The sequence below is a fragment of the Melopsittacus undulatus genome, chromosome Z, assembly GCF_012275295.1.
Source record: "Melopsittacus undulatus isolate bMelUnd1 chromosome Z, bMelUnd1.mat.Z, whole genome shotgun sequence".
In the NCBI taxonomy this organism is placed as follows: Eukaryota; Metazoa; Chordata; class Aves; order Psittaciformes; family Psittaculidae; genus Melopsittacus; species Melopsittacus undulatus.
In genome coordinates, this window is record NC_047557.1 from 62,886,932 (window position 1) to 62,901,751 (window position 14,820).

The 14,820-nt window shown below is 35.9% G+C and overlaps 1 protein-coding gene across 2 annotated transcripts in view; it reads right to left on the reverse strand.

Annotated features, from left to right (window-relative positions):
- Positions 1-14,820, reverse strand: part of DTWD2 (DTW domain containing 2) — a 92,168-nt gene that overhangs the window by 36,118 nt on the left and 41,230 nt on the right. For both annotated transcript variants that reach the window (XM_031043597.2, XM_031043596.2), the window contains exon 4: positions 729-918. In XM_031043597.2, coding sequence (XP_030899457.1) covers positions 729-918 — 190 coding nt within the window. The remainder of the gene's footprint in view (positions 1-728; positions 919-14,820) is intronic.

Here is a 14,820-nt window from a genome sequence, read left to right on the forward strand (position 1 = left end):
TGCAGCAACAGGAACCTAAGTCCACTAATATTTTCAACATTTTATTACAATATAGGGTATTTTTGTTACAGTAAGAATAGCTGTAATAATTGTACAGCCATACCTTAAGTACTTCAGATGTTGGTATTCATAAGGCAGGGAGTACAAACAAAAACAATCCAACAAAACCCCCAACCCACACATGGCTAGTATTGTTTTGCTTAAATTCTAAGGAACACTCGCCAAAAGTCAGTTTTTAGTATGGTGGAGACCAAACATGTGGGAAAGAATGTGGCACCTTCATAAGAGGTTACAAAATTCTACTTTCAGTGCTCCTACTACTGCAATGCATAATACTTATACAGAGGGGGAGGGGAACGGGAAATGCTTATGTGATCACATATGTTCTAATGTCTTAGGCAACAGGCAAAAATTTTCTACAGAAAGCAGTTTTCAATTTTGAAAATCAATGATTCACTGTAAAGTTAGATGCACTACCTCAAAAGAAACAAAATCAAATTTTAAATTACAAACTGAATCCCCTTTCCCCCCCAATATTTGCAGTAATTTTTCTCACAGTCCTATAGGTTGTTTTGTTTAATTCTTCAAGTTTTTCTTGTCAGCTGCTTACAGCTGATAAGGTAAAAAAGATTTCCATTATTTTCATCCTCACATAACCACTTCCTTCTGACTTGTCAGAAAGTAAGCATCTGTTAGTCAAAATTTTTATTATATACATTATAACTCACCTGCTTGGGAAGCCGGAAGAGAGAATTTTTGTAAAATATATCTTTAGCCTGACTCCATGTTCCATCGATGATGATCATAACAGATGGACTAGAAGACACCACAACAATTTCTTCCAAATTGGTTGCTTCAGCTCCAGGATACAAAATTAGAGTATTGGGATTTCTGCACACAGCTGCTAATTCAGGATACCTTCAATGCACAGAAACACTAAATTACAATAATTATTAACATTTTTCACAACTAATACATATATCCAGATATTTCAAGTTATTAATTCCCACTCATCTCCAAAATTTACTTAAATTTCAAAAAAGGTCCATTGTTCAGCTACCACTTTCTCTTTCCAACACCTCTAAAGTTGTTGGTTCTCCTTCAGCTCCTAAAGGGGGAGGAAAAAACACCCACTAAAGTAATCAATGAAAAACTGAGAAAGAGATACATCACAAATATTTTCCAATGCTTTAATCATTAAGTCTCTAATCATAAAGCACTTAGGGTTAGAAAGGACCTTAAGATCACCCAGTTCCAATCTCCCTGCCACAGGCAGGGACACCTTCCAGTAGACCAAGTTGCTCAAGCCCCATCCAGCCTGGCCTTGAACACTGCCAGGGATGGTGCAGCCACATTTCCTTGGGCAGCCTGTGTCAGTTCCTCACCACCCTCACAGCAAAAAATTTCTTCTTAAATTCTAATACAAATCTCTTCTGTTTAAGTTTAAGCCCACTACCCCTTGTCCTTTGCATCCTTGTAGGCCCCCTTCAGACACTGGAAGGCTGCTATGAGATCTCCATGAAGCCTTCTCTTCTCCAAGCTGAACAGCCGCAACTTTCTCAGCCTGTCTTCATACGGGAGGTGCTCCAGCCTCCTTATCATTTGCCAACAGCTCTGTGTCCTTCTTATGTTGAAGACACCAGAAGAGCAGAGTAAAAGGGCAGCATGACCTTCAACCTGTTGGTCACGGTCCTTTAGCTGCAGCCCAGCATAAGGTTAGCTTTCTAAAAGGCTGATGTCTATCAGAAGCAAAGATGTCTTGAATTGTTTAACAAAATTTAACATACATATTCTAGCAAACTTTCTTCAAGCACTTGGCACAAAAATACTACAGCCATCCCAATTATAACCTTGTATATATAAAGAACACCAACAGTTCACTGTCCACATATACAGGTTATTTTTGAAAATTTTACTATCCCAATTAAAAAAAAAAAATTACTACTTTTACAGTTACAGTCCCCTAACTTGTACACACTCTTCTTCCTTCCTGTTGGCTTCTACATTTGACAATGGTACCAGAGGAACAACTAATGCCTTTAAAGTCTGCAGTGAATGTGCATAGAAATTCCTGACGTTTTTGCAGGACACAACTGTAAGTCAGTTTATAACAATCTATGAAAGGCATTGTCATTTAAGTAGTATTGCAAGCCTCAAAAACTACCTATTCAAGTAAGGGTGGTAAGGGGGAATCAGAAAAAGCTGGTCTTGTAACAAAGACAGAATTACTTGTCTTGAATGAACTTCAGCAGTATTATCATATAATCTTCAGAATCATCTCCATTAGAAAGCAAGAAGAAATACAAAGCAAAAACTGTCTGAAGCATGTGACAATGAATAAGAAATTAATTCTGCAGAATACCTCAGAGGTTATAATATGGTTATAAAAAGTAAATTATGTGGGAGGAGAAGAGCAATATGTCGGTGAAAGAACATGTGACTTTTTGTGCTCTGAAGTGGAAAGGGAAGCCAGTACAGCTAATCAGAGAAATTAAGGTGTATCAGAAGGAAGTTAACAAGAGCCAGCACACAACATAGGTTCTCCATGCTACCTATCAAGAACCAATAGGTGCAAGAGCACAGACACAAGCAGGATGTCAGTATGTAAGTTCACACAGAGAAACTCCCAACTTTTAAGCCCCAGGAATTGGGTATCTGCACCACTCCTCCGAAAATCAAGAAAGAACCCCTTTCTTATGGGGGGCTGGAGGGATGGATGGAGGAGGGTTAGAGAAGAAAGAAGTGGTTAATAATAGGGTTTGAGTTTTTATATACTAGGTGTACTTAAAATCTGTGCACTCAATTATCACTCTCTGGGGATATATGTGAAAACACAATTTTAGCAGTGTTGAGACAGAATTGCAGCGCCTGAGACATACAGGTCCTGATCTTAAGACCCATATAGGACCATACAGGAAACATGTGAAATGAAAAGGGAACAGCAATTAGTATACCAGAGTTAATATTCCAGTATTTGACCATCCTTGCTCCCCCAGGCAAACAGTCCAGACCGATAATCATTCATCACTACATCATTCATGCCCCACACATGGCAGTGTTCAAGGCCAAGTTGGATGGGACTTTGAAGCAACCTGGCCTAGTGGAAGGTGTCCCTGCCTATGGCAGGGGGTTTGGAACTAGCCTAACCATTCTATGATTCTATGACTACTGTCAACATCACTTACTAAAAAAAAAGAAAAACGTAATGATCTTTCAAAATGAACAGTGAAAACAGAGACATGAAATGTTAAAGAAGTGTAAATAGAGACAAGAAATCTGTAAGATGAATCTGTGGCAAACAGAAGAACATGGAAATTTGCTGTCCGCTATTTTTTTAAACTTTACTTACATTATGGTAATTTGCTACCATTTTAGTTTAACCTCTCTCACAACAGGCTACTTAGCACCCAAGGTTTAAATCTAGAAAATTGGTCATTATTTTCCAGTTTGTCTTGAGAACACAACTCCTTGAAGAGCAAAGTATCCTAATAATGGGATAGCAGAGTTTCCAATTTATTAACATCTCTTAGATGATTTTAAAAAAATAATGAATTCTTAAAACTAATCCAAAACCATAATGATTATGAAGCACTACAAGTTCACATCATGAATACTACAACTCAAGTCTTTGTCTTCAAAATGCTATCCAGCTGAAAACAATTATTTTTAATGCATCTTCATCCAAGAATTCAAGTCATTTCAGTCTGCAACAGCAGGGTAGCAAAGACAGGAGGTTGATTTGAACAAATTTTGTAAATTTATCCCACAAGTTTAACCTAGGATCTGAGGGCTGATTATACGTATACTGCTATAAGAACTCATAACACTTAAGAGACTAGTAGGAGTTCAAATCTCCAAACTGTTTACTATCCATCAACTTCATCTTAGAGTAACACCAAGCACATGCAGAAAGCTATTTAACCCTCTGAATGGGTTCTCAGAAATACATGCTGCATAACCCCTTCTAGGTTGTGGTTCACACTGACATTCGGTGTTAGTAGCTTTATTAAAACATGTACAAAACACGTTTGCACTTCCTTATTATAACAGCAAAGAATGAAAGAGCTAAATATAAATACCTAATGATTTGCTTAAAAAGGGATACAGCCTTTATATAAGAAATTTTAAAAAAAATCTGTATGTATTTCTATACAGGCACATCCTGTTAATTCCACTGAAGATTTTGTATTTGCTAAGGTTTAAGGCTTTGCTTCCTGTTAGTTTGTTGCTGATATATAGTGCAATTACACTTTTTCTATTCACATACTACCACTCTTGAGAATTTGTTCCAAAAAAAAAGTTTTACGTACAACCTTCAACTACATTTAATTAGATATGTGAAAGAAATTAGAAGTCTCTGTAGAAGACTGACTTTTTATCTGGTAAATAAGAATGAATCTGTTAACTGAACTAACTGTTATGGCATTCAAACGGGAACTACATATCAACAATATCACTTTTCACAGCCAGTTAGCAAGAATATGCTTCTTACATTCTTGCTTTGGGTAAACACTGTAATACAGTATATTAAATCACACACTACTTCTGAAATACTGCTGTAGGGTAGGATTTTCTCTACAAGAATCAGATGTTTTTAAAGGAAACTTATGGGAAACAATTGTGAAAAGTTAGTCACTTCACCATAATGCTGAAATAGGGCAGTTGCCTGCTGAGCTATTCTGAAAACCTAAGCTACACCTTATGTGGATCACACCCTATATAAGCTTTCACTTGTATGCTTAAGCTTACTACTGTACGTAAGTAAAAGGACTAGAAATTAGATTTCATTTTCAGAGTTTTACTTCTAGAAGTAAGCACATATAATCCCACCATAAATTCACGTTTAAACAATGTAAATATTTATATTTTTGTTAATACAAAAAATGTATGCCATTGTTTAATTACAAGAGTGACTTCAGATAAATAGTATGTCTTATTAAAAATACAGGAGACAATTTCATTAAGGCTGATGTTTGCACTCATGAAATATTAAAACATACATGGGGGTGTTGAAACTCTCCTCAAAGCAGCAGCAGAAGCTCCTTGCTCAGTCCTGTGCTGCCTGGGAAAATGTACTTTTGCTTTTCAAGCCTGCCTAAATTTCCCCTGTAAAACAAGCATGAGGTCAAAACCTCAGTACCAGGTCAGCTGGCAGTTCAGGCTGCCTTGTTAGAATGCCTAGGCAGAAATTTCAGGACACACACTAGATCACTGCCCTGGTAGGCAGGTAAGCAACTTCATTGCAAGCCACACCTCTGATGCCAAGTCCTCCAAATTGCTATGAGAGAATTGCCTAAGTCTCACCAGGCTTGCAGCCACTCTTCTGTGAGCTCTTTATCATCTGGGGTAATTTAGTTTGTTTGTTTCTTTTAAATTCAAGCTGGTTTTATTTAAATTCAGGAACACAATTCTATACTCCCAACTGTACTTGTGTATGTGGGGAAATCAGACCCAACAGAAACACAGAGGTAAATTAGGAGTCGAAGGCTGAATTAGGATAAGCACAAAGACATGCTGGGAGAATAAGCCTGAACAGTCACACCAGAGTAAACTAGTCCAAGCTATCAAAGGAACAGTGGATTACGATGGTGGAAGATTTTCACACAGCAGCTGCCCACAGTCAAAAAACTGTCATCTTGCTCTTCTTGCAATTGTAACATACAGCAATACACAGTTTCACAGTATTTGTGACTTCAAACATGGCAAAAATACAACATGCCTGTCATCAAGACATGTAACTTTGTTAGTGCAGATGCAGAATGAGGGGGGATGTTTGTGCTGGGGACACCAGTTGCTGTAGACAAGATAGCTGGAGCACATGCCTCACAACAAAGCTTTGTTTATGAAACATCTCTGCAAATGAGTTTGTCTGCTAGTTTACGACAACCTGGATTCAGAACAATTAAGTGAAAAAAGTTCCTCCTTTAATTGTATCTCTTCTCCCCAGTATCCAGAACATAGACATTTCCTGCCATGTTGGAAATCTCAACCTTATCTGCAAATGCTTGAACATGACTGTGAGCTAGTACCAGCACACATGTCAAGGCTGGGCATGGTAAAGGGGTATAGCAGTAAGCTCAAGAGGCTGAATTGGTAGGGAAAGAGGGTGAAGAGTAGAACGGTTACAGGTCAGTACTGGAGACTACTTAAGTTACGTCTTAGTCCGCACCACAGTTCTAGATCCTTATACAGCACTTTTGTAGAAGTCCTTCTTAGTGTGAAGCATGACTAACTATAGAGAGTTAATGGAGACTTGAATTTTACCTTCCATTCCAGTCAGAATGGACATGCTGATGGCAGGCTCCTTGAAGCCACCAAATTTCAAGAAAAGACTGAGAAGCAGAATTTCTAAACAAGTACTTTTTTACAGATCAGAAGACTGTTGACTTTTAAAGAATTCACAACTTTGTGTCAGTCAGGGCAAAAAAAAAGAAAGATTCCTACGCATGAAAAAGATCTCTTAAACGGTTTCTTCCTCTTTAGCCTTCCTTAAAGACACTGCAAAGAATGGTATAAACTCCTGAGTGACGAGAACTTACTTCTTAATTTAGGTACTGCACTTTAGTATAATACCAGACTTTGTAGGGTTTATAATTAATTTGCTTTGCATGCTACTTCTTCACAAACAACTTTTCTCATTAAAGAAGTGGACCAGGTGAAGAATTTAAAATACAAAGTTATTCTATGCTAATTTAATAGCCATGAAGACAATCAATTAAGCAAATAATTTCTTAAATGTCACATGTACTAGCACATTATTAACAGCAGTTATCAAAAGCTTCCTGTAAATTGGTTATGATTACACTTCAAAGACATGAAACTCAACACGTAAGTAAAAATCTCAGAAGAATACATTACACATGAAAGGTGTCCCTGCTCATGGGAGTTGGAACCAGATCATCTTTAAGGCTCATTCTAACCCAAACCATTCTATGTTTCTGTAAATATCTGAAGAAGTCACAAATATACACGATTCACTCATAGATGTGTAACATGGAAAAAAAAGATGTGCAGATCAGTAATGTTCACCTCTAGCCAAGGCAATCATTAACTGAGATCTTTACTGTCAGAGCAGGGTGGAACAAAACAGGAAAACTTTATTTTTCCTTTTGGAAACATTACAACAGTAACAGTTTATAATAGTTTTCATTTGACGTTACCTGAAAAGGCCCGATAATGAAAATAGCTTTGTCACCTGTAAGGCATGATTTACAACTGTGAATTACTGTAAAATTGAGTATTAAGCAATATAATTATAAAAATGTGATCCAAGTGATATAAGTGACACTTGGTGGGAACTAAAGGGATTTTAAATTCACATATATTGGACATTAATAGAAGAAGAGCTTGCCTGAAAAATACACTCAGGTAAAAAGAGGTGTTACTTTCTCTGAAGCCTGCAAGGCACAGCAAGATCTATTCTTTTCTCTACGGATCTCTAGCTAATAACTAAGAGGAAAAGAATAAAGTGGAGATATATGAAGAATCAGATGGCTTCAGATTTTCTTTTCTAACCATTTCTAGGTTGCTAAAAACTAACAGAGACTCTCCAAAAAGTTTTCCAAACATAGAATCATAGAAAAAAGGACAACAGAATTCTAAAAACAAAAGTTGCTCACAGGTGTTCACAGAATTGGTGGGCAATTCTAAGAACAAATATGAAAGGACAGAAAAAGTTACTATTTCCACAGAAAAAAGAAGTGCAAATTATGGGAATAAAATGCAAAGGATGAAAAAGAAATGCAACAAAACCTTTTACCAAGTCCTGACACTTTACTGATGTCATAAACTCTACAAAATATAAGAACTATAAGCAAATATGAATATTGATACAACACTCACTAAGATGTTAACGATGGTTATAAAAGCATAGCACAAGTCTAAGTGAGTTCCATGAAAACTAGGTGAAAAATAAGCACATTAACTAATATCAGAGTGGGAAAACACCCAACATGAACCACTAAAGTGATGTTTAATCCATGGGAAAAATTAGTTATAAATAAAATCAGGAATAAGTAAAACCTCAAAAAACTGAATTTCGCAGTTGACCTGTTCAACAAAATCATGTGGGCAATACAACCAGCATCAACAAACAAGTCAGCTCTTATGTCAGAATATAGGTCACCTCAAAAATACTCCTTTCTTACAAAATGAAAATAAAAAATGCAGAACCACAAATATATAGGTGTTAACAAGATGGAGAATGTCTACTGAAAAGTACAGCAAGACACAGAGCAAATGAATATATTAAGGTTGTAGGGAAGACAACCAAAGGGAAACCTAGTTAATAGTCTCCAAAGCCACAAGAGGAAGGAAATAACCTATTATCTGTCCACAGAGGACAAGAAAAGAAATAATGAGTACAACTGCAGCAATGGGGATTCAAACTAAACAGGGAGAAAACCTCACAAGCCTTCTAAGGGTAATAAGTTAAGTTCACATGTTAAACAGACCCGCTGAGAATTCTGCAGCCTCTTGTGTACATGGTATTAGTACCATTGCTGCATGCAACTGATCTCACTTTCATAGGGGAGTAACAGTGGCATCCTGAGGATCTTTCTCTCCCTACTTCTCCAGCTATGTTGTGATATATAGGTCTGTTATGAATATCAAATGTCAATGCTGGTCTTTAGTTGATCTTAATGTAATGATTTCAAGTAATGGAACTACACTGAAGGAATATCACCTATACACACACAATGCTTCCAGTTCTTAAAGAGGTACGAAATAACACATGATTTTCCCATGGAAATTCATTCCTGACACTGTACTTGCTGCATTCTTCTATATTGCTAGGTGTGTGTTTCGGTAGCAGTTTGTAGACTATAGACAATGCTGAAATTCCCAAGAAAGACCAATTTGCATCATCTACAGTTGCAGTATTGCATTTCAATCAAGGTAGCAATTTATTGCAACAATTAAAGTTAAGATCAATCTCAAGGTAATAATTTTCCAGTTCCATAAATACATCATTACAAAATTTCTTATTTGTTACCCATCTTTCCATGACTGACAGCTATGTACAACTCAAAAAGATGATGTGATCTGAAAGATATGTTTTAATGTGCAACTATGGCCTTGAACTGTATAACAGAAATACTTGCAATGCCTGCTTCTCATATAAAACCACTGTTCGGCCTTCATTTTGGTATGCAGCAGGCATTGCAAACCTATATAATCCATTTAGTCTGAAAACAATCTCTGGTAAGCAGAACTATTCATATCTTTCATTAATGCCTGAATTGTATCAAAGCACTTTGTCACAGCAGATTTATATGTTCTCATGATTGTACTTAAGGCAAGTGGCATTTTATTGTTTCTGGGATGCACTCTCTTGAGATATGCAATTTAAACACTATCTTATCTCATTATCATCCAGTTTTTGTATCATAAACGTTTTTATTACACATCTATATTCAGCTTCTCTCTAAATGGTTTTAATTCAACAGGGATCTATTAAACTTTGCCAGTGCAGAATATAAGTGTTCAAACTTTAAAAATCCAACACTGCTGTTCAGTAGCAAACAGTACTAGTAGTATACAATGGATGCTTATTTATTATCTGTGGAAAACATTAGGTTAATGGGAATTTCTCAGCTTTCCTCATCATTTTTACTATTTCACCTTGGTCATAAGCATGTGCCTTTGCCTCTCTCAATACTCCCAATTCTTGAAGATTGTAGAAATACTGATTCAAATAATTCCCATAAGGTAATAAAATTATTAAAAATAAAAGCAACAACCGTCTATCATCTCCACACTTGGAAACAGTCCCTTAGGATCAGAACTGAAGCATAACAGATACCCAGAAAGAGGGGAAAAAAACATTTTCATATTACTTATCCTTTTTTTTTTGTAGATAAATGACATTTGGTATCTAGCACAATTTGAATCTTTTCTTCCCCTTTAAGCACACCAATTCTATAAACAAATTATCTTTGGTCAAAAGATCAAATCACGAGACATATTTTTAAATTTTGGAAACCTGTAATTTTACAAGTAAATATTTTACCATCCACTAGAGAAAAGGTCATAAATACAGCTTATTAAATCACCCTTTTTGATCTATAAAAACCTGTATATAAAACACTACATTAGCAAAAACTGTGAAAAGTTCCCCAATGAAAAACATTGTTACCAATGCCTCCATTAGTTCCTACAAGCATATATACATAAATAAAACAGATGTAAGTTTGTCTTCACCAGCACCCTAATATGTGATAAAAAGTTTCTTATTCTTGTCACAAGTGGAGCAAGTCTGCAACACTTAATAAACTAGAATAAAAAGGAATAATGGGTAATAAAGGGTTGGTTTTATTGTGTCTTCTATTATACCAATTTCGATTTACTTCTCCTTTCTCATGTACTGTGCTTAAATTAAAATAGAAATAGAACATAAGCTAGTAATAAAAGGATAACTACTTCCTGTCTGTACTATTAGAGTACTAATACTTACTTTTTTTTCCTAGAAAAATATTTTTCCTAGAAAAACAATTTTCAACCAATCTCAACATTTAAAAACTTGGTTCTTCTAATATGCCAACAGCCATGTTTGGTAACATGGGCAACTCAGTTTTGAAAATTAGTTAAATGGCAGCCCAAGGTACAGTCCTGTCACGAAATGAAAAGCATGAGCCATTATCTTGGCAAGTTTTTGCTTTCTTAGCCAACCTCAATACCAATTCCCTCAAATATTTAATGATTTCCTCAATGAAGATGTTATTGCAAACCTCTCCCCACCTCTCTGAAAAAAAAAAGTAAAAATAAAAATAAATTAAAAAGCAGATTGTTATTCACTAAGACACAGGATGCCACATTCTTCTGTAGATACATTTTTTCTTTACAGTGCATTCAATTAACCTCTTTCCATGCTGCTCATACATGAGTTATCAAAAACATTTTAAGGTTTATCTAGCATCATGGAAAAAAAAGGCAAACCAATACACAGTTTTCCCATTAAGAAAATTAATACTCTTTCTACAAAAGAGCAGCAGCAAGCATTTGATGAAGTTATACACAGTTTCTTTAAGTAATTAACTGCAGAGAATCCTAGACAGCATAATTTCACAATACCTAGCCATAATCATAGGCTAAATCACTTCTCTAAATAACAAATACATCAAGACTAAGAATTCTAATCCTTTCTCAAGCAGCATGTAGGACCTGTACAAAAAAAAAAAAGTATCTGGAGAAACTGCAGTAATTCTAGCAGACTTTTATAGATCTTTTACTGAATCTTAAGTTACCTTTTATGTAACACAAGCTAGCCATCCATTAACATCTCTACGTAACCTAAAACCTTAATTTCAGTAACAAATTCCTTTCTACATCTGTAAAAAAATCAATTAAACATTTTTTGAAATACCTGTATTGCATTATTTGCAACTTGTTTAATAAAATTTAGGATGTTAACACACATACATTCTAAAAGCCAGTACTTCTCTCCAAAACAAGCACATTGAAGAAGGGGAATAAAAGAGGAATAGAATGATAGCATAGTGTCCTGGTTTCAGTTGTAAACGGTTACTTTTCTTCCTAGCAGCTGGTGCAGTGCTGTGTTTTCAGCTTTAGTCTGAGAGCAATGTTGATAACACACTGATGTTTTAGTTGCTGCTCAGTAGCAACAAAGGGTTTTTCAGTTTCTCATGCTCTGCCAGTGAGGAGGTGTACAAGAAGCCAGGAGGAAGTAGAGACAGGACACCTGACCCAGAACCAGCCAAAGGCGTATTGCATACCACAGAACGTCATGCCCAGTAGCAACAAAGGCTTTTCAGTCACTCATGCTCTGCCCGTGAGGAGGTTCACAAGAAGCCAGGAGGAAGTAGAGACAGGACACCTGACCCAAAACTAGCCAAAGGGGTATTCCATACCACAGCACATCATGCCCAGTATATAAACTGAGCTGCTCGGGTCAGGCTGGATATTGGTCAGCCAGTGGGGAACAACTGTATTGTGCATCACTCGTGTTTACTGTTTTTTTCCTTTACCCTTTCATTTTATATTCTCTCTCCTTGTTATTCCCCTTATCATTAGTAGTAGTAGCAGTAGTACCATATTGTACTTTAGTTATTGGACTGTTCTTATGTCAACCCATGGGGTTTATATTCTTTAAATTCTCCTCCCCATCCTGCCAGGGGGAGAGCAAAAGCTGGGGGGTGAGTGGCTATGTGCTGCTGAGTTACTGGCTGGGTCAAAACCATGACAGATGGTTAGAGTTCCAAGGGACCTTAAAGATCCTCTAATTCCTACTCCCCTGATGAAGAATTTTTGAAGTGTCATCACCAGAGACACAAGTAACCTTCAACTCGGTCTAGTAGAGAAAAAAAACTTCAAAATGCAACCTAACCCCAGTCAGGAGCAAGGGGGAGAGGAAGGAATTTCTAAAGCCACACTCCCAGAATACTAGGAAAAGATCACACCATACCTTAATTGTATCTCAGGTATATCAAGAAAACAAAGTAGAGAACTGTACAGAGAAAACTTCAGAACATAACCTCTACAGCAAAAATATCCAAGAAAATTAGAAACTGAAGGTCAGGAAATAAAGTACATATTTAAAATAGCAGCAGCAATAACTATACCTAGAAATGCCACATCCTTTTAAAATAAATTACATCCATTACCGTTTCTCTAAAACAGGTCAAAGTTCTGCTCCAGAAGTAACACATCTGTTTCTCATCTATAATTTGGGCTACTGCAACTAATTTTACTATTAACATGAAGTATCCACAACAAAATTCACTTAGAAAAATTAAACAGAGAAGAAATTACTAATGCCAGATAACTGCTACTTTGTACTCAATGGGACAAACAAAAAAAACGGTACAAATTTTGCACTAGTTCACAGACTTATAAATTTGGGTTGGAAGGGATCTTTAAGATCACCTAGTTCCAACCCCATGCTGCTGTAACAGACTGATCTCTGGGTGCATTTACTCATTGATTGAGACAAGGAGTAAAAAGCTACATATTTAGTCTAATAAACACAATGACGCTGAAACACACAAAAAAAAAACCCTACAAGAAAGTTGACTGAATACAAAACCATATGTTGCAAATAGTTTTAAATTATTTGGTAAGTGGTAAAACTCAATTAGTTGATATTTGATGCAGTAAAAATATTTTTATTCATGAACAAGCAGTAGAAAAATACCATACTTACAGTATGAATTACCACAAACAGCTTTATAAAACTAAAACAAATAACTTGCATTTTATTATTTCAAAACTGGTTGGAGTTACAAATTTTCCCAAATACCCCAACTAACTTCTGATCTAAACTACTTAACTGTAGCAGAGCTAGCAAATATAACGTACAGAGAGTACTGGAGATTTGCATAGCTTTATTTCAGACAGCAGTGCAAATAAACTTGCAATTGCCCCCTCACTGTCCTAAATGACAGGCTGATGGATGCAGAGACATTTGCATCTGTTTTCCTGTTTATGATAATTCATTACAGTGTAGAATTTTATTACAGTGCCCAGAATTAGCAAACTACGGAAGTGTGAATATTTGCAGAGGGAAGGTTTGAAAACTAGACTACCTTCCCAGAAAAAAAAAAAAAGGCAAAATCACCCCTCCCAAGCTGTCACAAACTATGAAATTAAAGTAAAAGCAATGGTGATAAGGCTGTTTTTATATAACTATGATATCAAATTTAAATAATTCAAATTTTTGACATTAGACTTTAGATACAGTTGTTATATCTGTTCAATATATGCCAGAAACACCTTCTGAGCAGAGTAAACAGTATTATTATTCAGAAACAATTGCCTGCAAAAAGTTTATTAGTGGCCTAAAAAGAATACAAATTCCAGAAGTTACATTTTATTAATGAATATAAGACTATAGTTGGTTTTTTTCCCTAATATGTTCACAGTGACTATCAAATCTACCGCTCAAAGAATATATTCGAAGTATCATCTCTCTATAAAGAGTACCTCAATAAACATCCTTCAAATGTAAATCTTTCTGTAACTGCAGTTTCAGAAAAACATATAGCTCACTGTATGTTCAGCTATATAAACCACCCATAACTCTACATTCAGGAAAGAATAATTACCTAGACAAATCAAGACAATAGATGCCCTGGCTACCCTATTTTTCTCCCCCACACTTTTTAATTGCTCTTGCTCACTATGCCACGTGTACTAACAATAACATTCAATTTTCAATGAATGGCTTTAAATCTGTATCACAAAAACCAAAATTATTGTTGAACAAATTTTACTGGGCAGACCTTTGGATCTGATCTTCCTTTCAAGAGTGCCAAATGGGCATTTTGGTTCCCCTTTATCACCTTAATCATTGCTACTGTGTGAGCTTCATAATCTACTAGGAGTTCAATAGACTTCTTTTCCTGGAGTACTCCCAGTGCAAGTGTAACACACAGGAAATAGGCCCTGCTAAAAGGGGTTGCAAACACTTAAATTTACTGCTGACAGAAGTCAGCCCACCCTTGTAGGATATTTAACAAAATGTTCAGTGAAGTATTTTCTAAATATCATCCCTTGAATGCAATTCATTATGAAACATTTTCCAAAAAAGAGCATATTTATCTGGTGGAAGAGCAAGAGGAGGAAAAGAATAGACATTCAGTGTTCCAACATCAACATGTATGCTCATGACCAAATTTGATTTAAGCTATGTATGTTTCAGCATATGTAATGACACACTAATGTGTTTAGAAAACCACAAACGTGATATACTAAAAACAGTACCTGCTACACTAGCATATGTAATATTACAACTGCATAAACAAATTGGAGGTAGAAATCCTAATGAACTAATTTGTGTTATTCAAGCACTGAAGCCCTCAC